Source organism: Mya arenaria, chromosome 17, assembly GCF_026914265.1.
Source record: "Mya arenaria isolate MELC-2E11 chromosome 17, ASM2691426v1".
NCBI classification, from domain to species: Eukaryota; Metazoa; Mollusca; class Bivalvia; order Myida; family Myidae; genus Mya; species Mya arenaria.
In genome coordinates, this window is record NC_069138.1 from 20,718,939 (window position 1) to 20,746,361 (window position 27,423).

A 27,423-nucleotide genomic window follows, 5' to 3' on the forward strand; every position below is an offset into this window, starting at 1 on the left:
TGGGCTCATGCCAATAGACCTCGAACTTGGTAGGCAGGTTGGACGTGACCAGCTCATGAACCCTATTGATTTGGAGGTCAGTGGATTAAAGGTCAAGGGCGTGGAGACATTGGGCTGAAAATCTATTTCCGATTAATAACTGAAGAATGTTGGGACCAAGGGAGCTCAAACCTGACAATTTGTTCATGACAAAAAGATGAGTCCTATTGATTTTGAGGTCATGCAGTGAGTCAAAGGTCAGTTCAAGAGCAATAAATGATGAATGCTTATGCCCAATGAACCTCAAACTTGGTAGGCAGGTTGAGCTTGAACAGTAGATGAAGCCTAATGCTTTTGAGGTCAGTGGGTCAAAAGTTAATGTCAATGACACAATGAACACTATGGCCTAGGAACCACATACTTGTTAGGCAGTTTGAACACTACCAGCAAATGACCCCGCCGTTTGATAATGGCATATACCAGGATCCAATTCGGTAAACATGATAAAGCCTTTCGGGGGGTATTTATCACATTCCTGTACTTTTGGTGTTTTTTTATGTTTTTAAATATAAAAAGTAGCATGAAAAGCCCGGCTTTGAAGTTTATCAGTTGTTTTTAATGTACTAAATTATAAGCTTTTGAAATCTCTGACTCATCTGTTGCAATTTTTATTAAATAATCAAACTTGTTTCTGGTCTGTAGTGTAATTTTCAATATTAAGCATTGAATTTATAAATGTCTTGCCTTCTTTTCAATTTTAGGTTCTAACCATTTAATGATCAGTGCACTTCAATTAATTTATAACTTTGCCATTTAATATAAACTTTTGAGACATTCTTTCCTACTCTTTTTCGTATCTGAGGAAACTCAATGGTGTTAAACTCTTTCACATAAATATTTGCTTTGCATCTTATCCATTTTTCTTTCAGAGCAAAATAACCTTTTCGTAAAAGTTTAAATGACCTTTTGTAATGGTTATAAGTATATTGACCGGCAAATTTGGATTACATAATGACAGTGAACAAAAACACAACACAAATTGTTCTGATATAGATATATTCTGTATTGTAATGTAGCTTTTTTATTTGGTCTATATGAAGAATATATCTAGCACATTACTAGTGAACTTTTTGTGTTTTGTACACCAGAATGTCAAAGACTACTTGTCAGCTGCAAATTATAGAAATCAGCAGTGCGTTCAGTAAACATGTTTGCAGCGAATGTTTGCTGTTTGGTTTCCCGTTTGCAGTGTATGCGCTGCAGGGATACAAAACAAAATGTTACTGTTATTTGTAAATCTGCATGAAGATAGTATTATAAAGTCTATTATACACATCGCTGATTCATAATCATTCAAAATGAAGGTTTATTTTTTTTGACTGGTCAGTCGTAAATGTAAATGCACTAGCCATGCAAGTTTAAAGAAGAGATATTGAATTGTTCAATAACTTATTATAAGCTTAGTGAAAATTTTAAGATTTACCATGTGATAACATGTCAATGGAAGTATTCCTATGCTTTTTTAACTAGGTCAGTGAAGGTTTTACGTTCGTGAAGTATTCATACGTTCATGAACTGAAGTTTTTGAAGTATTCATATATTCGTGAATGAAAGTTCTTGAAATATTCATATGTTCATGAACTTTGATTCTTGAACTATTCATACATTCATGAACTTAAGTTCTTGAAGCATTCATAATAATATTATGTTCTTGAATTTAGGTTCTTGAAGTATTCAGATGTTCTATTTAAGGTTCATGAAATATTCATATGTTTATGACACTTGGACCCAGGAACTTCATACTTTGTATGCAGGGTGGTCATGACTAGAAAATGACCCCTGTTGATTTTTAAGTCGGTAAGTCAAGGGTCAAGGTAAAAGTAACCATGAGGTAAAAAAACAGTTTCTGCTCAAAAACTGAAGATCATTTGGGTCCAGGAACTCTATACTTGGTATGCAGTTGGTCAAAGGTAGTAGATGACCCCTATTGATTTTGAGGTCAAAGGTCAAGGCCACAGTGACCTTCAGGTGTAAAACCATACATTGGCAGTGACCTAAAGCTGAAAATGGTTTCTGCTCAATAACTAAAGAACTTTTGCACCCAGGAACTTCATACTTGTATGTCAGTTGCTCGTGATTAGTAGATGACCCCTAGTAGATTGATTTTGAGATCAGTAGGTTAAAGGTCAACTGGTGACATTGAAATGAAAAAAAGTTTTATGCTCAATAACTGAAAAACACTTGATTCCAGAACTTCATACTCAGTACCCAATTTTGTCATGATTAGTCCATGAATGTAGGTTACCTTTGGTTCGTCTCCAGTCCAAAAGTACAAAGTTTATAACCATCATTGATTATTCCTCGGCTAAGACCACACAATAGGGGAATCAAGTGCTTTTTTAAAAAAGCAATCTCTAGTTGAACCTAGTAATCATTTTTTCAACTATGGTTATAAGTATTCATAATTTTATGTTTTTGAATATTATAGGTATTATCTTGAACAATATATGAATTGAAAAAGGCACTTCTTTTTTTGAACACACCCATTTTGAATCATTTTATCAATAGACAGGTAATGCATTTTCTATTATTTGGAAAGCTGTTTTACCACACCTTGATTATACTTGTACAGATAAGTAATTCATTCCTGACCAAATAATGGTTGGCTTGTGTAATAATCTTATATTCGATACCCGGGATTATGCTGTACCTGCGATTATGCTCAATGGGTACCTGCATTGTGACCTGGCTTGAACTTAATGCCATTAAGCCTGCATTTTATCTATGAGATGCGGGCATCTATGTTATCTTAATTGGATAAAATATTTTAAAGAAATGGGCTATGAAATATGATCAGAATATGGCAAAAAGTTTTGATTGAATTTTAACTTTTTGAAATGCATAAGGCGCAGTGGTTTTAACAAAGTTCAAAATTGTTCGTAGATCATCAATAGTTATATATATATATACTTATGACGGCTTTTTCAGCAAAGATTGGGAAGAGGCCTGTCACCTTTTCATTTTGAGAAATTTTAATGTGTAAACACTTAAAATTTGGAAGATTAAACAGTGTTTAGTGTAAATTCTTCAAGCTCTCTTATTTAAAATGTATGAAAGATTTACATACAGTAAGAAACAATAACATCAGCACAACAACGATTCCATGATTTAAAAATTTAAAAATAAATAAAAAAATGTGTAACATTTAAGTGTCCATAAATTGGGGAAAATTAAGAACCTTTTTGACAATACAAGAACAGTCAATTTTTAAGCTTTGGAAATATGACTTGGGAAGGCATAGCACAAAATTAAGTTTCTACTACTGGTAAGAACAATTAGAATATATCAGATATCACAACACACACCTCAAATGACCGGCTATAATTACCAAAAGATAAAACAATAGCAATTTAATATGTTATTTATGTATAACCTGAATTAAGGGAATCCATTGGGGGCGAAATACCAAACCAAATTCCTTTCTGAACTTGCGACACAGTGACAGTTCTAGATGTGTCATTGATTATGACTTATCACGTGCAGCGATACAGGAAACGAGAGTAATTGGCAATTGGTTTCCGTTGGATTAATCAATCTATCGCCCTCCACAGTCAAATGATGATTTTTCTTTATCTTTATACGGTATTCGATGGTCAATGAATATTTTCCTTCTATCGTTCATTTGGCCAAATGTAAAATTTTGATGCATTGACACCTCATATAATTTCGACATCTCAAAAAAATACACTTTTAAATACCCTTTTACCAAAATGCACTAAAATACTGAAAAAAAAGTGCTTAAAATGCAGAGAAAATGTGCTGAAGTTCAACGCAGAAAATGTGTGCTCTTTTGCTGAAAAAGTATGCTTAAAAGCATTAATGCACATTTAACCCTGATAAAAGCTTTTTGTTGAAGCTTATATGTGCATTTAAAAAATTCTCTTTTAGTCCAAAATAGATATGCTTTTAATGCAGAATAAATGCTCTTCTGTCAAAAAACTGCACTTTTTTTTAGTTTTTTTATTCACTCTGTAAGAAAAATACTTTAAAATATGCTGCTAATTACAGCTGATTTAAATGCAGATTCTGGTCAAATTATGATAGGTTTGAAATAGAAGTTCTAGTAGGAGTTTAGGAGGTTTAATAAGCACCCAGTGATCCCCACAAAAAAGGACACGCCAAGGGGCCTAACAATCTCCAGGACCCCTGGCATATAGGTCAGGGCCCATTCAAATAAATTTCGTGAGGCTTATGATTGTTACTCTCTAGGTTTTAAACTCCATTTTTGGCGTTACCTGCGTTTCAATAAAAATATTGTAAGGACATTTATTGCATAGATTCAGCCCATAAATTTATGGTTAAAAACCAGCACTCTTATGAAGTTTCAGGTTTACAACTATAAAATATTATTGAAATGGGTCCAAGAAGTTTTTGCTGTCAGCCATTTGCAACCCTCATGGACTCAAAGCCATAACTTTTTATGGCCAAAAATAACAAAACCACATGTCATATTGGTCACAGTCATGGCATTTCCTGTTACACTGTAGCTTTTAACATGCAATGCAGTCTCATATTGATCTGCCATCAAGTGATAATAGCCGGGCTCATCCCCATATCTGCCAGCTCCATCATGTACACTCCTTGAGAAAGTCATTCATAGATTGCCAAGTACACAGGTTTCTTTAAGAAAAAGTCCATAAACTAGATGTCCACTGACAATATGCAGGATGCAAGCCATTCAGAGAAAGTCTGGTTCTGCAGTTGTGAAGAGCTGCGATGAAAATTGATGACTCTATCTTCTGACTGGATACATGTACCAAAACGTCTTTGACTGCTTTATGTATTTAATGATTCTGACTGGATGTACGAAATTGTTTTACGTCTTAATGTGATTTTTAACCAGGTTTTCACATAGTGAAATCTGGTTATTTTTTATTTCTTGGACTGCCAGTTTTGATAAAAAGTTGAGAACAAATTGTGTTTTGATGATGTTAAAGATACTGGGAGATATTCGATAGAACATAATGGATGTTTAAAAAAAGATATCACAGAGGTTGGAGGATCATGATTGGATGATTTATAGCTCTAAGAAAGACGTCATGCATGATATAAGAAATCATAATGTTTCTTTCAGTAATTCTGAAATCAATTGTCTTACAACCTTGGCCTTATGTTTTACTTATCTTGATCATCAGGACTTTTCATTGATATCGTTTTTAACTGGATTTTGCACGACGCTGATTTCTGGATAGTTGGAATTGCTATTTCATCGGTTTGAAACGGATGATGAACTGGCCAGGTGAAACTGCGCACTATCAAATGTCATCCCAAGCCATAATGTGAGAAGTGGCCACACTGGGTCTGTTGTAAGTTCATGGTTTGGGCCTTAATTTACACCATCTAAATATCTCATACATCCAATAACAGATAGCAATGAAACTTGGATAACATGTTTTCACCTGTTGATAATGCAGAACCCATGTTAGATCTAAATCAAGGTCAAGGTCATACACACTTCAAGACCAGGGTTTTGACTCTGCATTAAGAGGTCCAGGATTTAGACTGTGCACTAAGTTGTCCATGGTTTTGGCCCTAAGATGCTCAGGGTTTAGGCCTTGTACTTTGAAGTCCAGGGTTTTTGCCTTGCATTTGGGGGTCCAGGTTTTTGGCCTAGACTTCAGAGGTCAAGTGTTTGGCCCTGCATATTTAGGTCCAGGGTTTTGACCTTGCATTAAGAGGTCCAGGTTTTTGGCCTTGAAAGAGGTCAAGTGTTTTGGTCCTGCATTTAAAAAAGTCCATGGTTTTGGCCTTGCATTAAGAGGTTCAGGTTTTTGGCCTAGAATTATGAGGTCAAGTGTTTTGGCACTGCATTTAAAGGTCCATGGTTTTGGCCTTGCATTAAGTGGTTCCGGTCTTTGACCTAGAATTAAGAGGTCAAGTGTTTTGGCCCTGCAATTAAAGGTCAAGTGTTTTGGCCTTGCATTTAGAGGTCCAGGGTTTTAGCCTTGCATTAATAGGGGCAGGTGTTTGGCCTATAATTAAGAGGTCAAGTGTGTAGGCCTTGCATTTAAAGGTCCAGGGTTGTGGCCTTGCATTAAGAGGTCAAGTGTTTTGGCCCTGCATTTAAAGGTCCAGGGTTTTGGCCTTGCATTAAGAGGGGCAGGTGTTTGGCCTATAATTAAGAGGTCAAGTGTGTAGGCCTTGCATTTAAAGGTCCAGGGTTGTGGCCTTGCATTAAGAGGTCAAGTGTTTTGGCCCTGCATTTAAAGGTCCAGGGTTTTGGCCTTGCATTTAGATGGCCATGTTTTTGGCCTTGAAATAGGTCAAGTGTTTTGGCCCTGCATTTAAAGGTGGAGGGTTTTGGTCTTGCATTAATAGAGGCAGGTTTTTACCTATAATTAAGAGGTCAAGTGTTTTGGCCTTGCATTTAAAGGTCAAGGGTTTTGGCCTTGCATTAAGAGGGGCAGGTTTTTGGTCTAGAAAGAGGTCAAGCGTTTTGGCCCTGCATTCAAAGGTCAATGGTTTTTGCATCGCATTAAGAGGTCAAGTGTTTTGGCCCTGCATGTTTAGGTCAATGGGTTTGTCCTTGCATTAAGAGGTCAAGTGTTTTGGCCCTGCATTGACATGTTAAGGGTTTTGGCCTAGCATTAGGAGGTCAAGTGTTGGCCTTGCATTTAGAGGTCTAGGGTTTGGACTTTGAATTAAGAGGTCCAGGGTTTGGACCTTGCATTAAGAGGTCAAGTGTTTTGGCCCTGCATTTAAAGGTCCAGGGTTTTGGCCTTGCATTTAGAGGTCCAGGTTTTTGGCCTTGAAAGAGGTCAAGTGTTTTGGCCCTGCTTTTAAAGGTCAATGGTTTTGGCCTTGCATTAAGAGGTCAAGTGTTTTGGCCCTGCATTGACATGTTAAGGGTTTTGGCCTAGCATTATGAGGTCAAGTGTTTTCCTTGCATTTAGAGGTCCAGGGTTTGGACATTGAATTAAGAGGTCCAGGGTTTGGGATTCGCATTGAGAGGTCCTTCACAAAGTGTCTTGATCCTCCTTTTATATCTCCAAAGACACTCCTGTTATAAAGTAGCTATGAAACTTGCATCACAAATTGTTCTGTTCATCATCCAATGTTGGAAATGTATTTGGTTAACTGTCACTAGACAGCTGACCTGTATGTGACACAGCAATCGTGTTCACCAGTCCTACTGCCAGAATTACTTATCAAATCTATACTAGTGTTAAATGAATTTAACTATATTACCTGTAGATTTGTTTGAAAGATTTGGACAAAAATTGATGAATTAGAGTATGTTAGACTTTTGCTGTTGACTGAGGTAATATTTCTATGCCAAATATAATCTATTCCTTTTTATAGCTTGGAAAAGGGTTAATAATTCACAGCATCGCATAGATTTCTAGCGACTATAATAAACGATGAGCATTTAATTTCCAATCATACGGCAATTACGGTCTGATTTTTTATTTATGGTTTTTCCAATTTATCGTCCCATTCATCTAATCAGATTTTTATCGTCAATAATAAGTATCGCACAACTGATACCAAAAAAAGATTTTCAAATCATCAGACAGAATAATTATTAACAGCAAAAAAAAAAAAAAAGTTTTTTAAATGCTTGAAACATTCTTTGAAATGTCCTTCAATGTCTTATAGTTAAAATGTTGACTTTAGAAATATATTGATCTGTCAAGATCAAGCGAATAAAAGCTATGAAAAAATCTTCTTTCTGACTTTGTTTCTGACATCTTTCCTAGCATAACAAATCCACAAGTATGCATAAAATAATTCATTAATTTTAAACTTCAGGGGACTTATAAAGACATGTTTCTTTCAAAACTAGAACAGCTAAACAAATATCTTGATTAATTATATTCATATTTTTTTTTGCATATCAAAACTAGATCACAATTTTACATACCATATGCTGATTATGGTTGCTGATTTGTGAGTCCAAAATTGAAGATTTGCTGTTTTTTTGAAAGTGTCAAGTGGGCAGGCTTAACTGACAAAGGTGCTTTGGTGTCGAACTACTGACATATGACAGTTTTTGTTAGAAGTGCCAGAGAAATGTTGGTCGACATTGACTTACATTCCACGACGCAGTGACTTGACGAAATGTTATGTAATCTAGAAGGCCCTGTGACAGCTCGGTACAAAGCTTCTGCTCTGTGGCCTACCCTTGATTATGGCCTACCCTTGATTAAACACAACGGACAGACATTCTGTTGTAACTTCTTTTAAAAAACAGAAATTCAGGGGTGTTATTTGTCTGTGAACTCAACAAAAATTACCAAAAAAAATACCAAAAATATAAGAATTTTTAGTGCTCAAAAGGGCTTCTAAAAAAACCAGTTTTCCTTTTTTGCCGCAAGGTGCTTCACCCGCTTTAGGGGCCTAGAGCACCATGTAAACCCATCACCAATCATATTTCAGCCCAGCTGCCAGGTCAATCACAGCTGTGACTGCTGTCTTAGTAGCATTGAGCACTCCTGAAGCTTCCTAAGCAAGAAGCTTACAATGTTGACTTCGAAGTCTTACCAATCAGTATTTTATTTTTTGGAAGAAAAAATGTTGAGTTAGTGTCATATAAGTCTAAGCAGCTTTATTGTCTGCATTTTGGCTTCATCATTGAGCAAAATCTTTAACCTTGGCCATATATCAGACACTGTTCAAGACATTCAAATGAAACTTGGTATACATGTTGCCAGAGTGGATAAGCACAGTTGCAGAAAGGCCCATAACTCTGGCTAACGTATTATAATTGAGTCCCTTGTTTTTGATTGAAAAACAACAGACCAGTGTCCATAGTGTTTGTTTCTTGGCGACCTAGTTTTAGTTTTTCAGGTCAAGTTTATTGGCAACATCATAGGCTACTAATAAAGAATTTGTCTTTTGATACTTTTATAACACAATATATTTTATATTTTCAGGTGACAGTAGACAACTACGGAAGGTCCGCATACCTGAAATCACAGGCTCACACACAGTCAAGTCATAAAGAGGCACAGTCAAGTCGCAAAATCTCCAGGCTAGGTATAAAAATGAGTGTGTTTTTATTCATTCCTTTAGAATGTAAGGATATATGTATAGGGTTTATAATAGGGAAAGGACAATGCAGAGTCCTGTTTTGATAGAAAAGCTACAGAATGTCTGTGTACCCACGCCCACATACTCAGCCAAGTAAAAATGTCTCAAAACTGAGGCATGGTTTATTGACTTGTTCAGGAATGTGGTAAATCGAAGTCTTGTAATGTCTGTAATATATGTCTACAGAGAAGAATACTAGGGAATGTTGGCATACCTGTTGAAGACAGACACGGTCGAGTCAGAAAGTTCCTAGACAGTGGCACATACATTATTAAATCACTTGCTTAGGTTAGGCATAATATGAACAATGAGCATTATGTGTTTAATAGGGTCTTTATCAGCTAAACTGGAAACAATAACAATTTTTCAAATCTATGAGACAAATTTGAACATGCTGTACATTTTAACTTAGCTCATTTGACAAAGAGATAGCCATAATAAAATTTAGTTCAAGGTGTTGATAAATGTGATACAATATCTTTTTTGGTACGAAATATATTTTTTTTTGCCTCTCTTATAACGATGACATGTTGGATGTGGTCTGTCAAAAAAGGTGAGATAACAACTAGACCAAATGCTAGGGAATGTTGGCATACCTGATGAAGACAGTCAAGTTCCTAGACAGGTGCACATTGTTAAATCACTTGTTCAGGAACTTTTAAAGTCAGAAGTATTGTTCAGCCTAGGCCCTTGCTCTTTTGTATAAATTATATTCATGGGCAATACTAAACAATGTTTGTGTACCTGATAATAACACAGCTGGACACAAGCAAGTCCAGTCAGAAAGTCTATAAACTAGTTGTACAGTCAGGCTGTTAGTGCATTGTTCATGAGTTTGAGAATTGTCAAGAGAGATTCTCAGGAGAGGTCGGAGCCATCTATTAATGTTGTTTCTATTTAAGATCTTCTTTATACTTGAGGTTTAAAACAAGTGTTGCTTTAATTAAAAAAATGGCATTTCTTTATAGTAGCAAAGAAGTGCTCACAATTGAAAATTTAAGATTTATTTGTATATATTAATCACTAAGTTCAATGATTAGGGGTGAGCGTTGTCTATTGCATATGGTGTCTGCCTTTCCCCCCAAGAGGTCCTGGGTACAAACCCCACAAGGGGTACTTCTCATGGCCTGTAAAAAAAGACACTTAAACTGGTTTATACCGAGGTAGGGGAATTGAGAGTTTTTCAAATAAGCTCTCAGCTGTCCTCAGAATCAAACTAAAATGAACTATAAACTATGGGCTTAAAAAACCCTTAAGTACATGATCAAATAAACTGTATGGATCTACTATCATTGATGTTCACATAATAGACAAGCCAAACATGTGGATGTTATATCTAAATTACAACCATTCTGAATGAAGAAAAACATAAAATTTCAATCAAATTAACGGAACAATGGTTTGTAATTATTAAGATATCATCGGATGGTGGCCTGTCTTTCTATGCAGAAAAGACAAAAGGCGCTGTACAATAAACTACAATAAAACTCCGACACATACAGGGTGAAGTCAGCTGTGGTTAAAATCCAATGTTTGGAGTGATTGATTTCAGCGTAGGACAATATTGAACGATAACAAGGTATATATATACCTATGTGGCTGTTTACCTTACTGCTTGTCAAATCTAGTGACCTTAAAATATTAACTCGGGTAAGTGTTCGATAATTTCTCACATTTTATGGACATGTGCAGAAATTCCAATACTTCAGACCGTACAGTGAGGAAAGTTCTTTTCGTTTCACGTTGTGGGGATAAATTATAAGTTTTCAATGTCAGTGTGAAACAGTCAATAGGGATTATTTATTTATTTATTGTGTTAATAAATTGAGGAATAGTTGCAGGGACACCTATAAGGTAATTTTAGAGCGAGTATTAATTTTGGTAAGGTTTTGTTGGTATTAACAATACTCTTGAAATACAAGTATTAGTTATTGAGTTCAAACTTAATATCCTGATTATAGCTGAAGACTTTATATAAAAGATATGCAAATGCTTGCAGAAAGTTGTGTTAGATAAAGTTTATAAGATTTTCACAAGTTATGAAATAGATTGTTTAGGAAAGCATATTTTATAAGCTATTTTATAAACTATTGTTCACTTGTTCTGTGGAATATGAAACGCCAGATAATTTTAGTGATCAATTTTAAGGGTATGCATTCTTAATAACTGAAAACAGAACTTCATTTGAATTATTCAAGTGATATATTGATTGAAAATATTATATTGCGGTTATGCCAATGTGCAATTTAATTGTTATTTCATATTCATTTTAAGTATGATAAATGGTAATGGTTTTTAATTTGCAAAAGAATCATTAATTTTGCTTTAGACAATTTACGTTTAAAATGCTCGAAGGTGACCAAATTAATTTTTGAATATTGTGCATAAAATTTGTACTAAACATACAGGGTCATGCAGGGCTCTTACTAAGCTGAAATTAGGGAGAAATGACTTCTCCCTCCAGTCAAATTAGGGAGAAGTGGGGAGATTTTTAGGAGAAGTAATACTTATGGTAACACCTGATAAAGGTTTGTGCTTTACCACAAACCTCATTTTATGTTTACATTGTCACATTCACTTTGATTGCTTTTACTATATGGAATGGGGAATGCTCATAAAAAGAATGTATCCTTTTTGGCTCAGCACTATTGTGTACTTGCTAACCTGTTATAGTTTATCTCCAAATAGCATCTACAATGAATCAAAAACAAAGACAGCTAAGCATTTGAAACAATCCGAATGGCATTATAAATGACCAGTACTTCACCCAACCTTGCTAGAGCCCTGAGAGTTACTTAACTGCTTTAAAGTCAAAATGCAGCGTAACTCTACAGTTATTAACCCATTTCATTCTGAGACCCAGTTAGATATGATACCTTGAATATCTGGGCATTTTCCAATGACTGATAAGCCAGCTGCCCTTTTATGACCATTGTGTTGTATAAACACTAATAACTTCTTTATTATTGGTACAAGACCCAATAAAGATTACATATTTGGAAAGGAAATAAAAATCTGCACATGTTTATGTAAGTTTTATTAGCAAATGATTTTAAATAAATTATTATTTGCAAGTTAACCAGGTGATGATGAAAAAAAAAAACACCAAAAAATAAATATGCACCAATTGAAAGCAAAAAAATCACACATAATTTTTTTCTAATGTCACATAATCCAATGTATGAAAGTTTCTAAATTAATCTGTCTTTAAAATGCAGAAAGAATTATGCATATATTTTAAATCTATAAAGAGTTATAACAGTTTATATCATCCCATGTCCACTTCGGAGCAAATCGGGCGGGTGGATGTTCATCGCGATGTTGGTTGGCATAGCAGTTTGAATCCTCAACCAGTAAGGTCCAGAAGTCTTGCCCCCATAACAGTTTTATTGATAAATGACAGTAGTGCAATATCCTGGCTTTCTTGGGTCATATTGTTCTTTAGGACCACCATTCTTTGTATTCCCACTTGGAAACCTTGGGGTGATCCTCTTTGTCATTCAATCATTCTAGAACTCCTTAAGATCGTCATAAAAACTCCACCAAATAATGCAAATGTCATAGTTTGTGATTTCTATCGATGTTTTAATATGTCTTCTGTTTGTATCAAACAAATTCACATAAACTTCGTCATTATAACCATCCCAATATCACTATCGTCACTGTGGTCGAAAGTCCTATCCATTTCAACAAAAATTTGCATCAAAATCGCAATAAAAAGCTTAAATTTAACTCGATTTTTGAGTTTTAAAATTATTTCATTAAAATTTTCTGCGCATCTATCTGCGCATAACATCCGGTCATTCCGGAAAACGTATAAACCGGAAACAATACAGCCAAAACGAAAGTAAATAAAGTGAAAGTTCAGTACGTCAAAAACTACACCTTTTGGTGTATCCCGCATGTAAAGGGTAACTACACCAAAAGGTGTATCCCGAATGAAATGGGTTAAGTCAAAATACAGGGTTACTCTACTGCTATTAAGTCAAAACACAGGGTTACTCCACTGCTATTAAGTCAAAAGACAGGGTCACGCCACTGCTATAAGGTCAAAATATAGGGTTACTCCACTGCTATTAAGTAAAAATACAAGGGTTACTCCACTGCTATTAAGTCAAATTACAGGGTAATTCCACTGCTATTAAGTCAAAATACAGGGTTACTCTACTACTATTAAGTCAAAATACGAGGGTTACTCCAGTGCTATTAAGTCCAAATACAGTGTTACTCCACTGCTATTAAGTCAAAATACAGGGTTGCTCTGCTACTATTAAGTCAAAATACAGGGTAACTCTACTGCTATTCAGTCAAACCACAGGGTTACAGCACTGCTATTAAGTCAAAATACAGGGTTACTCCACTGCTATTAAGTCAAATTACAGGGTTACTCCACTGCTATTAAGTCAAAATACAGATTTACTCCACTGCTATTAAGTCAAAACACAAGGGTTACTCCACTGCTATTAAGTCAAAATACAGGGTCACTCCACTGCTATTAAGTCAAAATACAGGGTTACTTCACTGCTATTAAGTCAAAATACAGGGTCACTCCACTGCTAATAAGTCAAAATACAGGGTCACTCCACTGCTATTAAGTCAAAATACAAGGGTTACTCCACTGCTATTAAGTCAAAATACAAGGTTACTCCACTGCTTTTAAGTCAAAATACAGGGTTACTCCACTGCTATTAGGTTAAAATACAGGGTTACTCCACTGCTTTTAAGTCAAAATACAGGGTTTCTCCACTGTTATTAGGTTAAAATACAGGGTTACTCCACTGCTATTAAGTCAAAATACAGGGTAACTCTACTGCTATTAAGTCCAAATACAGTGTTACTCCACTGCTATTAAGTCAAAATACAGGGTTACTCCACTGCTATTAAGTCAAATTACAGGGTTACTCCACTGCTATTAAGTCAAAATACAGGGTAACTCTACTGCTATTCAGTCAAAATACAGGGTTACTCCACTGCTATTAAGTCAAAATACAGGGTTACTCCACTGCTATTAAGTCAAAATACAGGGTTACTCCACTGCTATTAAGTCAAATTACAGGGTTACTCCACTGCTATTAAGTCAAAATACAAGGGTTACTCCACTGCTATTAAATCAAAATACAGGGTCACTCCACTGCTATTAAGTCAAAATACAGGGTTACTCCACTGCTATTAAGTCAAAATACAAGGTTACTTCTCTGCTATTAAGTCAAAATACAGGGTTACTCCACTGCTATTAAGTCAAAATACAGGGTAACTCTACTGCTATTAAGTCCAAATACAGTGTTACTCCACTGCTATTAAGTCAAAATACAGGGTTACTCCACTGCTATTAAGTCAAATTACAGGGTTACTCCACTGCTATTAAGTCAAAATACAGGGTAACTCTACTGCTATTCAGTCAAAATACAGGGTTACTCCACTGCTATTAAGTCAAATTACAGGGTTACTCCACTGCTATTAAGTCAAAATACAGGGTTACTCCACTGCTATTAAGTCAAATTACAGGGTTACTCCACTGCTATTAAGTCAAAATACAAGGGTTACTCCACTGCTATTAAATCAAAATACAGGGTCACTCCACTGCTATTAAGTCAAAATACAGGGTTACTCCACTGCTATTAAGTCAAAATACAAGGTTACTTCTCTGCTATTAAGTCAAAATACAGGGTTTCTCCTCTGCTATTAAGTCAAAATACAGGGTTACTCCTCTGCTATTAAGTCAAAATACAGGGTAACTTCTCTGCTATTAAGTCAAAATACAGGGTTACTCCTCTGCTATTAAGTCAAAATACAGGGTAACTTCTCTGCTATTTAGTCAAAATACAGGGTTACTCCTCTGCTATTAAGTCAAAATACAGGGTAACTTCTCTGCTATTTAGTCAAAATACAGGGTTACTCCTCTGCTATTAAGTCAAAATACAAGGTTACTTCTCTGCTATTAAGTCAAAATACAGGGTTTCTCCTCTGCTATTAAGTCAAAATACAGGGTAACTTCTCTGCTTTTAAGTCAAAATACAGGGTTACTCCTCTGCTATTAAGTCAAAATACAGGGTAACTTCATTGCTATTAAGTCAAAATACAGGGTTACTCCTCTGCTATTAAGTCAAAATACAGGGTAACTTCTCTGCTATTAAGTCAAAATACAGGGTTACTCCTCTGCTATTAAGTCAAAATACAGGGTAACTTCTCTGCTATTAAGTCAAAATACAGGGTTACTCCTCTGCTATTAAGTCAAAATACAGGGTAACTTCTCTGCTATTAAGTCAAAATACAAGGGTTAAATCACTACTCTATATAACTGCTTTACGCCCCCTTACACTGTATGTGTAACACTGTCAACATCCCTCTCCTAGCAACCTACGATTAGGTAGGTAAATCTATGTTTATTTTGTTCATATAATGTGAACTTCACAATTAAATAAGATTTGTTAGTTTTGCATAATCAAATTCTGAAATGCAAAATCATTCATCTGCTTGCATAATATTTTCTTTACCGATGAAAGGTAAATTCTCATATTAATTGAAAAAAAATAACAAGATAATAATCTTATCACATAAGAACTTAAATGAACTGGTTGAAATTACCTGCAGATTGGTTTGATTAAAAAAAAAAAATTGATTATTTTTCATCTAGCAATAGTCTAAGAGAAATTATGGCATAAATTTGAATTTTGATGGGTTTGTGGAATTGAATACTTTTTAGACTGTCAAATATTTTTTTTGTTTTGATTAAATCTGATGATTAGAAATACATACAAACTGGACATATTTTGCAGTTAAAACCTAATATGACTTCAATTAAACACAATTGGTATTACATTTTTATTCACATTCATATAAAATATATAAAGTTCTTAGCCCTGGCATTAGTTACAATGCGTCCTTTTCACACTTATTTTAAAAGCACCCTGACCATCTACTGCAGCACCAAGCCATTTTTTAAAGCAGGCTTAAACCATAGTAAGAAGGACATTTTTGCTGTCCTCCCAAATAGGGTTCCAGCTCTGCACCTGGCTAGGGAACTTTTGCTGTCCTCCCAAATAGGGTTCCAGCTCTGCACCTGGCTAGGACACTTTTGTTGTCCTCCTAAATGGGGTTCCAGCTCTGCCCCTGGCTAGGACACTTTTGTTGTCCTCCTAAATGGGGTTCCAGCTCTGCACCTGGCTAGGGAACTTTTGCTGTCCTCCCAAATAGGGTTCCAGCTCTGCACCTGGCTAGGACACTTTTGTTGTCCTCCCAAATAGGGTTCCAGCTCTGCACCTGGCTAAGGAACTTTTGCTGTATACCTAAATAGGGTTCCAGCTCTGCACCTGGCAAGGACACTTTTGTTGTCCTCCCAAATAGGGTTCAAGCTCTACACCTGGCTAGGACACTTTTGTTGTCCTCCCAAATAGGGTTCCAGGGTTCCAGCTCTGCACCTGGCTAAGGAACTTTTGCTGTCCTCCCAAATAGGGTTCCAGGTTTCCAGCTCTGCACCTGGCTAGGACACTTTTGTTGTCCTCCCAAATAGGGTTCCAGGTTTCCAGCTCTGCACCTGGCTAGGACACTATTGCTGTCCTCCCAAATAGGGTTCCGGCTCTGCACCTGGCTAGGGCACTTTTGTTGTCCTCCCAAATAGGGTTCCAGCTCTGCACCTGGCAAGGACACTTTTGTTGTCCTCCCAAATAGGGTTCCAGCTCTGCACCTGGCTAGGACACTTTTGTTGTCCTCCCAAATAGGGTTCCAGGGTTCCAGCTCTGCACCTGGCTAAGGAACTTTTGCTGTCCACCTAAATAGGGTTCCAGGTCTGCACCTGGCTAAGGAACTTTTGCTGTCCTCCCAAATAGGGTTCCAGCTCTGCACCTGGCTAAGGAACTTTTGCTCTCCTCCCAAATAGGGTTCCAGCTCTGCACCTGGCTAGGACACTATTGCTGTCCTCCCAAATAGGGTTCCGGCTCTGCACCTGGCTAGGGCACTTTTGTTGTCCTCCCAAATAGGGTTCCAGCTCTGCACCTGGCAAGGACACTTTTGTTGTCCTCCCAAATAGGGTTCCAGCTCTGCACCTGGCTAGGACACTTTTGTTGTCCTCCCAAATAGGGTTCCAGCTCTGCACCTGGCTAGGACACTTTTGTTGTCCTCCCAAATAGGGTTCCAGGGTTCCAGCTCTGCACCTGGCTAAGGAACTTTTGCTGTCCACCTAAATAGGGTTCCAGCTCTGCACCTGGCTAGGACACTTTTGTTGTCCTCCCAAATAGGGTTCCAGCTCTGCACCTGGCTAGGACACTTTTGTTGTCCTCCCAAATAGGGTTCCAGGGTTCCAGGTCTGCACCTGGCTAAGGAACTTTTGCTGTCCTCCCAAATAGGGTTCCAGCTCTGCACCTGGCTAAGGAACTTTTGCTCTCCTCCCAAATAGGGTTCCAGCTCTGCACCTGGCTAGGACACTATTGCTGTCCTCCCAAATAGGGTTCCGGCTCTGCACCTGGCTAGGACACTTTTGTTGTCCTCCCAAATAGGGTTCCAGCTCTGCACCTGGCCAGGACACTTTTGCTGTCCACCCAAATAGGGTTCCAGGGTTCCAGCTCTGCACCTGGCTAGGACACTTTTGTTGTCCTCCCAAATAGGGTTCCGGCTCTGCACCTGGCTAGGACACTTTTGCTGTCCACCCAAAAGGGTTCTGGCTCTGCACCTGGCTACCGGAGATTAACAAGATGAGAGGGGCATAAGTATCCGCCAGTAAAGCAAAAGGTTGTGGGTTATATCCTCAACAGAGAGGAAAGTTCTCTTTGCCTAATGACACCAGTGCTGGTTTCTTTATCTGGGTAACAGGTTCTCGAAATTTATGGAGAAAAAGGGTGGCTTTTCAGTGCTGGGACTATTATACAGGTCTATATAAAATGAATTTCCCATGGCCTCAAAAACATCACCTGATTACTGGGCCCATAATATCTTGGGTCTGAGTTTTAGACTCGGGCTCGGAAAATTGAATTCTTCGATGTTTCAAAATACAGTCAAACCCCGTTGGCCGGAACTGCCAGGGACTGCGAAAATACCTCATGCCTCGAAAAAATTGAGCCAAGCAGGAATGCTTACCTTAAGTATGTAGAAATCTGTCCTTTATATCCAGTTCGAGCAAACGAGAAATTTAAGCCAAGCGAGTTCGAGCCAATGCCTGTTTGACTGTATATAGTATATAACTTATTTTGACAAAAGTTGTGTGCCAGATTGTAGATTATTTGTATCATTTTTACCATAGAACTTTGCTCCTGTAATAGCATTTTTACAACAAAACAAATTTTTACTTGTCTGAGTCTAAGACTCCGAGAGGTAAGTGAATACGGGTCCAGTTTTTTTTTTTTATAGGAAACTGGCACGGAAAAAACTAAAATAAATTAGTATAAACTAGCATGGCAGATGACATAGGGATATTATGTTGTCTGGTGTGTTGTCAGTCATGTTGTCATAATTTGCCATATTCTCCATTTTCATGTCCTAAGAAAAAATCCATTTTTCGTTGGACTGAATGGCATTATTTGAAACATTGAGAAAGTCATTGATTAATTATAATGTAACACTAGATGACAAAGTCCATTTATTAGGTAACAAAGCGTTTTCAGGAAGGCATTCAAAAGCGGTAGAGATGCCGTCAATCACTATAATCTGCTAACAAGATTATGATATTTTGCAAATTCAGTGATTTGAAATTGGCAATGTTTGTTATGTAAATGAAAATAAATCCAGTTTGTGTGCAAATGAATTGGTCATTGTTCACTTAAAATCTCGTTGACAGCTAGTGAAAATTGGTGCATGGTAGATTACCCCACCCACTTATTCATTAAGGATGATAATATCTTGAGTTTTTCAATGGGTTTGTCAAATATATAAAAAAATAAAAATATAAAAACATGCACAGAAGATAATTTTAGCATTAAGCTTATTTTATTTATGTAAACTGTAATGGTTAATGTGATACCGAAACATATTCTATTTCACTTTTTTTTTTTCTTAATTTAAATTTAATTAATAAAATTAATAAGGAAATTTAATCCATTTGAAGACAGACATTCCCCCCCCCCCCCAAATAGTTTGGTTAGGGTTACATCCCTTTCAAAAGGTTACTAAGGGTAGATAGGCTTTTTAAAAAAATCAAAAAAATCTTATTAGTCTGCATTTATGTATATATATATATAGGAACAATGGGCCTGACCCCCTTTCAAAAATTTTTGGGGAAAAAACATTTAACACCAAAATGTAGTCATAATTTCAGAGTGACACCCTGGCATGTAAGCATGCTTGTCTGTACATGCAAGCCTTCTTAGTAACATTATTCTGACAATTTGTTTTCTTGTTTTTTTTCAGGGGACAAGTATGTAGAAGAAAATGACGTAGCTGTGGATCGTAAGAAGAAACCATCGTCATCGAAAGAGGCAGGGAGCAATGGTCTTGCCTCGCTTAAGAAAAAGTCTGCACCACCAATCCAACTCCAAGAGAAAAAGTATGGTACCCATGATGGTCAATCCCATAAAACGCGCGGTGTAAACAGTCGGCATGTTGAATTTTCAGATCACGTAAGGGTGCGTGAAACTCGAGACAAAAATGGTCGACTTAACAATGGATATTCAGATCCAAGAATAGGAGGAAGTTTGCTTGAAGAACAATCAACACTGACAAATTCAAGGGATATTCGGGAAACTGAGATCAATTTCCTGAATAATAATTTAACACGTGATTTTGAGCCAACGAGACGAACAGGTGTTGAGAGTGGTTTAACTCATGTAAGTGTTACTGTACCAGGATCTTCTAGGCATAGCACGAAATCAGTAAACAGTGCTGGTTCGCGAAAATCTCGATTTCTTGACCTTGTTCCAGAATCGGCCGACATGGATGGAAGAATATCGGACACATCGCACTCGGATAGTGAGTCCGGGCGTGGGCGGAAATTTAAAGGGATAAAGAGTCTTGATCCAGGTGAGTTATAAATGTTTAATATAATATCAAGAACTTATCATCGTTGTTGTTGTCATTGTCATTATCATCATCATCACGTTCATCATGATCATCATGTTCATCATGATCATCACGACCATCCTGATAGCCTATAATTTAAATTATTGCATGTCATGCAGGCGTTTTGTTTGCTTTAAGCTCTGACATAATTAAGACTCTTGATCCAGGTGAGTTATAAATGTTTAATATAATATCAAAAACTTATCATCGTTGTAGTTGTCATTGTCATTATCATTATCATTATCATCATCATCACGTTCATCACGGCCATCATGTTCATCATGATCATCACGACCATCCTGATAGCCTATAATTTAAATTATTGCATGTCATGCAGGCGTTTTGTTTGCTTTAAGCTCTGACATATGGTGACACCCTGATTTTATTTGTTGAAAAGGAGATAATAGTTCTTGTTATTTTTTACACTGCTTGATAATATGTAAAGATAGCAATTATGATATGTTTTCAGATATATTCAATTTGGAGAAAGAGCATTTATATTCAACAAAACCCTTAGACTTATGAAGAGTCTTAAGTGGTTTAGAAATTTGCACTTTATGTGTCTCCAATGTGGTCTGAATTTTTAGGTAATGATAATGTTTTAGTTAAAGCTGTTTTGAAGGGTGCTTCACACTGTCCTTTTTTGGTTGTACTCCTCTGCCTTCATGGGGACCAGCATGGGCAGCCTTCTCCCATTTTAGAATTGAAATGTTCAAGATAATCAAATATATATTTCCTTTTTTTTTTTTTTAAAGCTTATTATTTATTTAAAGTTTAAATATTTAAAACATGAGCTTGCGCCTCAATTTCTTTATAAATACACAAAGCTTGCACCATTCTGAAACCTTAAAACTTCTTCAATAAACATTTCTGACATTTGGCACTTGTTGTCAATTTTATATATTTTTTTTTTTTTTTATAATTTCACAGTCGGATACAATGTGCCCTTTTACCCCCCCCCCCCCATTGTTGTTTGGTTAGGGTTACATCCTTTTAATAAACAGGTAGGGTAGGTTGTAAATGTATAGGATGGATCACCAGTAGCCGTTTAATATGGAATTATATATAATTCCATATCAAACGGCTACTCGTGATCTATCCGACTTAGACAACAGAAAGTGTATTGCTTGTTTCTCAGTCCGATACCATACATTTGTATGAGAAAAATGTAAGGAAAGCACAGGAAACAAACATTTCTGTAGTATTAAGAATGTCCTTGTAACATTTAAGTAGGTGCACGATTTGCACGAGATTTACCAGTTGAAATATCCGACAGAAAAACAGTTGTGTGTTAGATTTATCAAACACTTTTGCAGGCCTATGATTGGCTGGCTGGAGGTAGCTGTTAAATAAAATAAAAAAAAGGCTTTCTGTCAGAACATTATTGTTATCATAGAGGGAAATTATTATTATTATTTTATTTTTTTTGACGAACAGACATCTTTTTTGTAGGTAGGGTCGTGTTACCCGAACCAAAGTATTTTTTAAGGCCTTATATATATAGCACCTTGGCCTGTTCATTTTCTGCAGCAACCAACTTTTTTTAAAACCTGGCTGAACCCCTAGTATTTATGATAAAAGAAATTGGTAACGGCAGTTTGTTAATGAATCTTTATTATGCCCCCTTTTGAAAAAAGTGGGGTATATTGTTTTGCACATGTCGGTCGGTCGGTCGGTCGGTCGGTCGGTCTGTCTGTCTGTCGGTCGGTCGGTCGGTCGGTCGGAATACCAAATGGTTTCCGATCAATAACTTGAGAACGCTTTGACCGAGGGACCTCATACTTGGTATGTGTATTGGTCATCACCAGCAGATGAACCCTATTGATTTTGAGGTCAGTGGGTCAAAGGTCAAGGTCAGTGTGACCTTTACATGAAAAACGGTTTCCGATCAATAACTTGAGAACGCTTTGACCCAGGAACCTCATACTTGGTAGGTGTATTGGTCATGACCAGCAGATGAACCCTATTGATTTTGAGGTCAGTGGGTCAAAGGTCAAGGTCAGTGTGACCTTAACATGAAAAACGGTTTCCGATCAATAACTTGAGAACGCTTTGACCCAGGGACCTCATACTAGGTAGGCTTATTGGTCATGACCAGCAGATGAACCCTATTGATTTTGAGGTCAGTGGGTCAAAGGTCAAGGTCAGTGTGACCTTTACATGAAAAACGGTTTCCGATCAATAACTTGAGAACGCTTTGACCCAGGGACCTCATACTTGGTAGGTGTATTGGTCATGACCAGCAGATGAACCCTATTGATTTTGAGGTCAGTGGGTCAAAGGTCAAGGTCAGTGTGACCGTTACATGAAAAACGGTTTCCGATCAATAACTTGAGAACGCTTTGACCCAGGGACCTCATACTAGGTAGGCTTATTGGTCATGACCAGCAGATGAACCCTATTGATTTTGAGGTCAGTGGGTCAAAGGTCAAGGTCAGTGTGACTGTAAGCTGAAAAAAGGTTTTCTGATTGTCCATATTTTTTTAATGCATGCACAGATGATTGGGATTGATGTATAAATGTTTGTATAGAAATGATTTTCTTTTATGTTACTATTTTAGTTGGGCATTTATTTGCCTTCTTAAGTTATCATAAGTAGATGACCTGCCTCATATGCATCCAATGACAAATCAGCTGTCATTTCAGTCCATGCATATTTCATTCAATTGTCCAAATATTTCTGGCAACTTGGCGCTCAGGGGGCATAATGTTTGACAAACATCTCTTGTTTGTAAAGGACTTAAGGAGTTCTTACAAAAATAGTGGTATTTTTCATGTGTAAATTATATGCATTCAGGTGACGAACTTGTGAAAAAAGTAATAAAAAATGAAATAATTTATGGATGAATTTTGAATGAGACCTTATTTCATTATTATTTTCATTTACTTAATGAAGTAGGGTCGTATATTTTGTGAACAGGTGTTAAAGAGGAATTTATTTGCAGCCTTGCGATTTACAAGGAGCAGATTTAAAAAAGACAAAAGTGCATAAGTTTCTTTTGTAACATAAAAGATACCACATCATGTTTCAATTTTTAAAGTACAGGTCTTTCTTCTTTTGTAAAAAAAAAGAAAAGATTTATTTCGTTGAAGCTTTCTAAAATAACAAAAAAAGCACCAAAATAGCTAAACGGCAATTCTATTCAGAATATAGAACAATAAGAAAATCTAACATGACTATTGGATCATGCATGGAAATAATGTCAGATCACGTTTCAACCTTGTAAATTTGCCTGTTATTTTATTTAAACTTGAACTCATTGTACAAATTTAAAACATGAGTTTGTGCCTCAATTTCATGAGAACTTGGTTATAAACTAGTATTATAAAGATAATAACTTAATGGTTTTCAACAGTTTAGGCTACATGCATGAGTAGCTAGTTTACTGGACAAAAATTCTTTTGAGCAAAGAGTACTCCATACCACTTTTTATATTGCAAACACTTCTTTAGTAGATAAATCAAAAATAATTGAAGTAGACACCATGCCACAAGTTTAAACAAATGTGATACAAGTCATTTGTTTTTGGTTAATGACCATGATATTCTGTGTACTGAATTTCACAAGTTTTCTACTATAAAGTTACTCAAGGGACATTGGTTTATAATTACAAAACAATCATTCCGTAATTTGATACAGTCATATCTACTTTTCTATGTTACTCAAAAAAATAACAACTTTTTGATAAAAGTGCTATTGCCCCACCAGGTCTGGGTGAAAAACAGATGGGGTGGGAGGGAGGCACTAATCAGAGAGTGGAGTAGGCAAGGAAGAATGGGGCCTCAGTGAGCTGGATTGGCGAGGAATACTGTTAAAGGACTTTAGAGAGCCAGATTGGCTTGGAAAACAGAAGGGGTGTGAGGGTACTTTAGAGAGCTGGCCTGAATTGGAAGACAGATACTGGATTGGAAGACAGATACAGGGGGTGATTTTAGAGAGTCGGGTTGGCTTGGAAAACAGAAGGGGTGTGAGGGTTCTTTAGAGAGCTGGCCTGGATTGGAAGACAGATACTGGATTGGAAGACAGATACAGGGGGTGATTTTAGAGAGTCGGGTTGGCTTGGAAAACAGAAGGGGTATGAGGGTACTTTAGAGAGCTGGCCTGGATTGGAAGACAGATACAGGGGGTGATTTTAGAGTCGGGTTGGCTTGGAAAACAGAAGGGGTGTGAGGGTACTTTAGAGAGCTGGCCTGGATTGGAAGACAGATACTGGATTGGAAGACAGATACAGGGGGTGATATTAGAGAGTCGGGTTGGCTTGGAAAACAGAAGGGGTGTGGGGGACAGGGGGTGATTTTAGAGAGTCGGGTTGGCTTGGAAAACAGATGAGGGACTTCAGAGAGCAGAGTTGGCTTGACAAAAAGACTTGGTGACTTCAGAGAGCAGGGTTGGCTTGGAAGACAGATTGGATAACTTCAGAGAGAAAGGTTAGCAGGGTTGGCATGGAAGAAAGGTGGGGTGACTTCAGAGAGCAGGGTTGGCTTGGAAGACAGGTGGGGGATTTCAAAGAGCCTGGTCAGGGTGGAAGACAGATGGGAGGGACTTCAGTGAGCAGGGTTGGCGTGAAAAAAAAGCAGATGAGGGAACTTCAGAGAGCCTGGTTAGAGTGGAAGACAGATAGGGGAACTTCAGAAAGCCTGGTTAGTGTGGAAGACAGATGGGGGGATTTCAGAGGGCAGGGTCGGGGTGGAAGACAGAAGGAGGGACTTCAGAGAGCAGGGTTGGTGGGAGACGGATGGGGGGACTTCAGAGAGCAGGGTTGGCGGGAGACAGATTGGGGGACTTCAGAGAGCAGGGTTGGTGTGGAAGACAGATGGGGGACTTCAGAGAGCAGGGTTGGCGGGAGTCAGATGTGGGAACTTCAGAGAGCAGGGTTGGTGTGGAAGACAGATGGGGGACTTCAGAGAGCAGAGTTGATGTGGAAGACAGATGGGGGACTTCAGAGAGCAGGGTTGGCTTGGAAGACAGGGGTGGGGGACTTCAGAGAGCCTGGTTGGGGTGGAAGACAGATGGGATTACTTCAGAGAGCCGGGTTGGCTTGGAAGACAGGTGGGGGATTTCAAAGAGCCTGGTCAGGGTGGAAGACAGATGGGAGGGACTTCAGTGAGCAGGGTTGGCGTGAAAAAAAAACAGATGAGGGAACTTCAGAGAGCCTGGTTAGAGTGGAAGACAGATAGGGGAACTTCAGAAAGCCTGGTTAGTGTGGAAGACAGATGGGGGGGGGGAACTTCAGAAAGCCTGGTTAGTGTGGAAGACAGATGGGGGGATTTCAGAGGGCAGGGTCGGGGTGGAAGACAGATGGAGGGACTTCAGAGAGCAGGGTTGGTGGGAGACGGATGGGGGGACTTCAGAGAGCAGGGTTGGCGGGAGACAGATTGGGGGACTTCAGAGAGCAAGGTTGGCAGGAGACAGATTGGGGGACTTCAGAGAGCAGGGTTGGCTTGGATTAAGACAGATAGGGGACTTCAGAGAGCAGGGTTGGCAGGAGACAGATTGGGGGACTTCAAAGAGCAGGGTTGGTGTGGAAGACAGATGGGGGACTTCAGAGAGCAGGGTTGGCGGGAGTCAGATGTGGGAACTTCAGAGAGCAGGGTTGGTGTGGAAGACAGATGGGGGACTTCAGAGAGCAGAGTTGATGTGGAAGACAGATGGGGGACTTCAGAGAGCAGGGTTGGCTTGGAAGACAGGGGTGGGGGACTTCAGAGAGCCTGGTTGGGGTGGAAGACAGATGGGATTACTTCAGAGAGCCGGGTTGGCTTGGAAGACAGGTGGGGACTTCAGAGAGCCTGGTCAGGGTGGAAGACAGATAGGCGGGACTTCACAGAGCAGGGTTGGCATGGAAAAACAGATGGGGGAACTTCAGAGAGCCTGGTTAGTGTGGAAGACAGATGGGGGAACTTCAGAGAGCCTGGTTAGTGTGGAAGACAGATTGGGGGATTTCAGTGGGCAGGGTTGAGGTGGAACACAGATGGGGGGACATCAGAGAGCAGGGTTGGTGTGGAAGACAGATGGGAAGACTTCAGAGAGCAGGCTTGCGGTGGAAACAGATAGGGATACTTCAGAGAGCAGGGTCCGCATGGAAGACAGATGAGGAGACTTCAAAGAGCAGGGTTGGTGTGGAAGACATATTTGGGGGACTTCAGAGAGCAGGCTTGGGGTGGAAGACAGATTGGGGGACTTCAGAGAGCCTGGTTAGTGTTGAAGACAGATGCCGGGACTTTAGAGAGCAGGGTTGGCGTGGGAGACAGGTGGGGTGATTTTAGAGAGCAGGCTTGGGGTTGAAGACAGGTAGGGCTTCAGAGAGCAGGGTTGGCTTGGAAGACAGGTATGGCTTCAGAGAGCAGGGTTGTCTTGGAAGACAGATGTGGGGACTTCAGAGAACAGGGTTGGTGTGGAAGACAGATGTGGGGGACTTCAGAGAGCCTGGTCAGGGTGGAAGACAGATGTGGGGACTTCAGAGAGCAGGGTTGGTGTGGAAGACATATTTGTAGACTTCAGAGAGCAGGGTTGGGGTGGAAGACAGATGGGGGACTTCAGAGAACAGGGTTGGCGTGGAAGACAGATAGGGGGATCAGAGAGCTGGGTGAGATGAAAGGTAAAAGGTGCATAATTAGGCATACACTCACTTGGCGTACATATCAATTTAAGTTTCCCTTAATAAAACTAAAGGCTGCTGTGAAGTGTATACATGGAACATTTTACTGGTGTTTTTTTGTAATTTCACTAAACGTGAGCATTGAAAAGGTTCAATTATAGATGTATTCTGTGGAGAAAACAATCTGACACCTAGAAACTACTTGCAGACTTACTATGCAGCCATACAATTTTGAATGCTCCAGGTATGCCCTTAGGAGTAATCAATTTATACATTGAAAGTTAACTCAATGGTCTTATGACATCTCTTTTGGCACTTGTTCTCTGACATTGTCTGCCATTGTCATGGTAAATATTAAATATTAACAAAAAATGTATTTAAGGATAGTTTTTAAGGTGATGAGTTGGTTTATTTGTTACATATATATATTATGCTTGAATAGTGATATAAGTTAATGAAGTAGGCAAGATAATTGTTTTCGAGTTTCAATTTTTTGTTTTTTTTGAAAATGGAACAACTGTGAAATGTAGAACTTTGTTAAATTCCCACACCATATACTAAATATTGGTCCCTTTCTCACCAAAACGATTGTTTTTTCAAATAAAAAAGTTAAAAATGTGTTGGGTTTTTGACTTATAGCCATCGAGATGAAAATGTTAAAAAAATGTGTTGGCCTTTTATTAGGAAGCGTGAATATTTAAACCCAAGGGTTTAATAAAGTCATTTTTAAGTTTGTCTAAGGGCTCATTAAATTTTATATGTTTTATTTAGA

At 38.1% G+C, this 27,423-nt stretch overlaps 1 protein-coding gene across 2 annotated transcripts in view; it reads left to right on the top strand.

The window, feature by feature from the left end:
* The window catches only part of LOC128223955 (centrosome-associated protein 350-like), a 99,058-nt gene that overhangs the window by 11,908 nt on the left and 59,727 nt on the right, over positions 1-27,423 (top strand). For both annotated transcript variants that reach the window (XM_052933475.1, XM_052933477.1), the window contains exons 4-5: positions 8,916-9,018; positions 19,408-20,016. In XM_052933475.1, the coding sequence (XP_052789435.1) occupies positions 8,916-9,018; positions 19,408-20,016 (712 nt within the window). The remainder of the gene's footprint in view (positions 1-8,915; positions 9,019-19,407; positions 20,017-27,423) is intronic.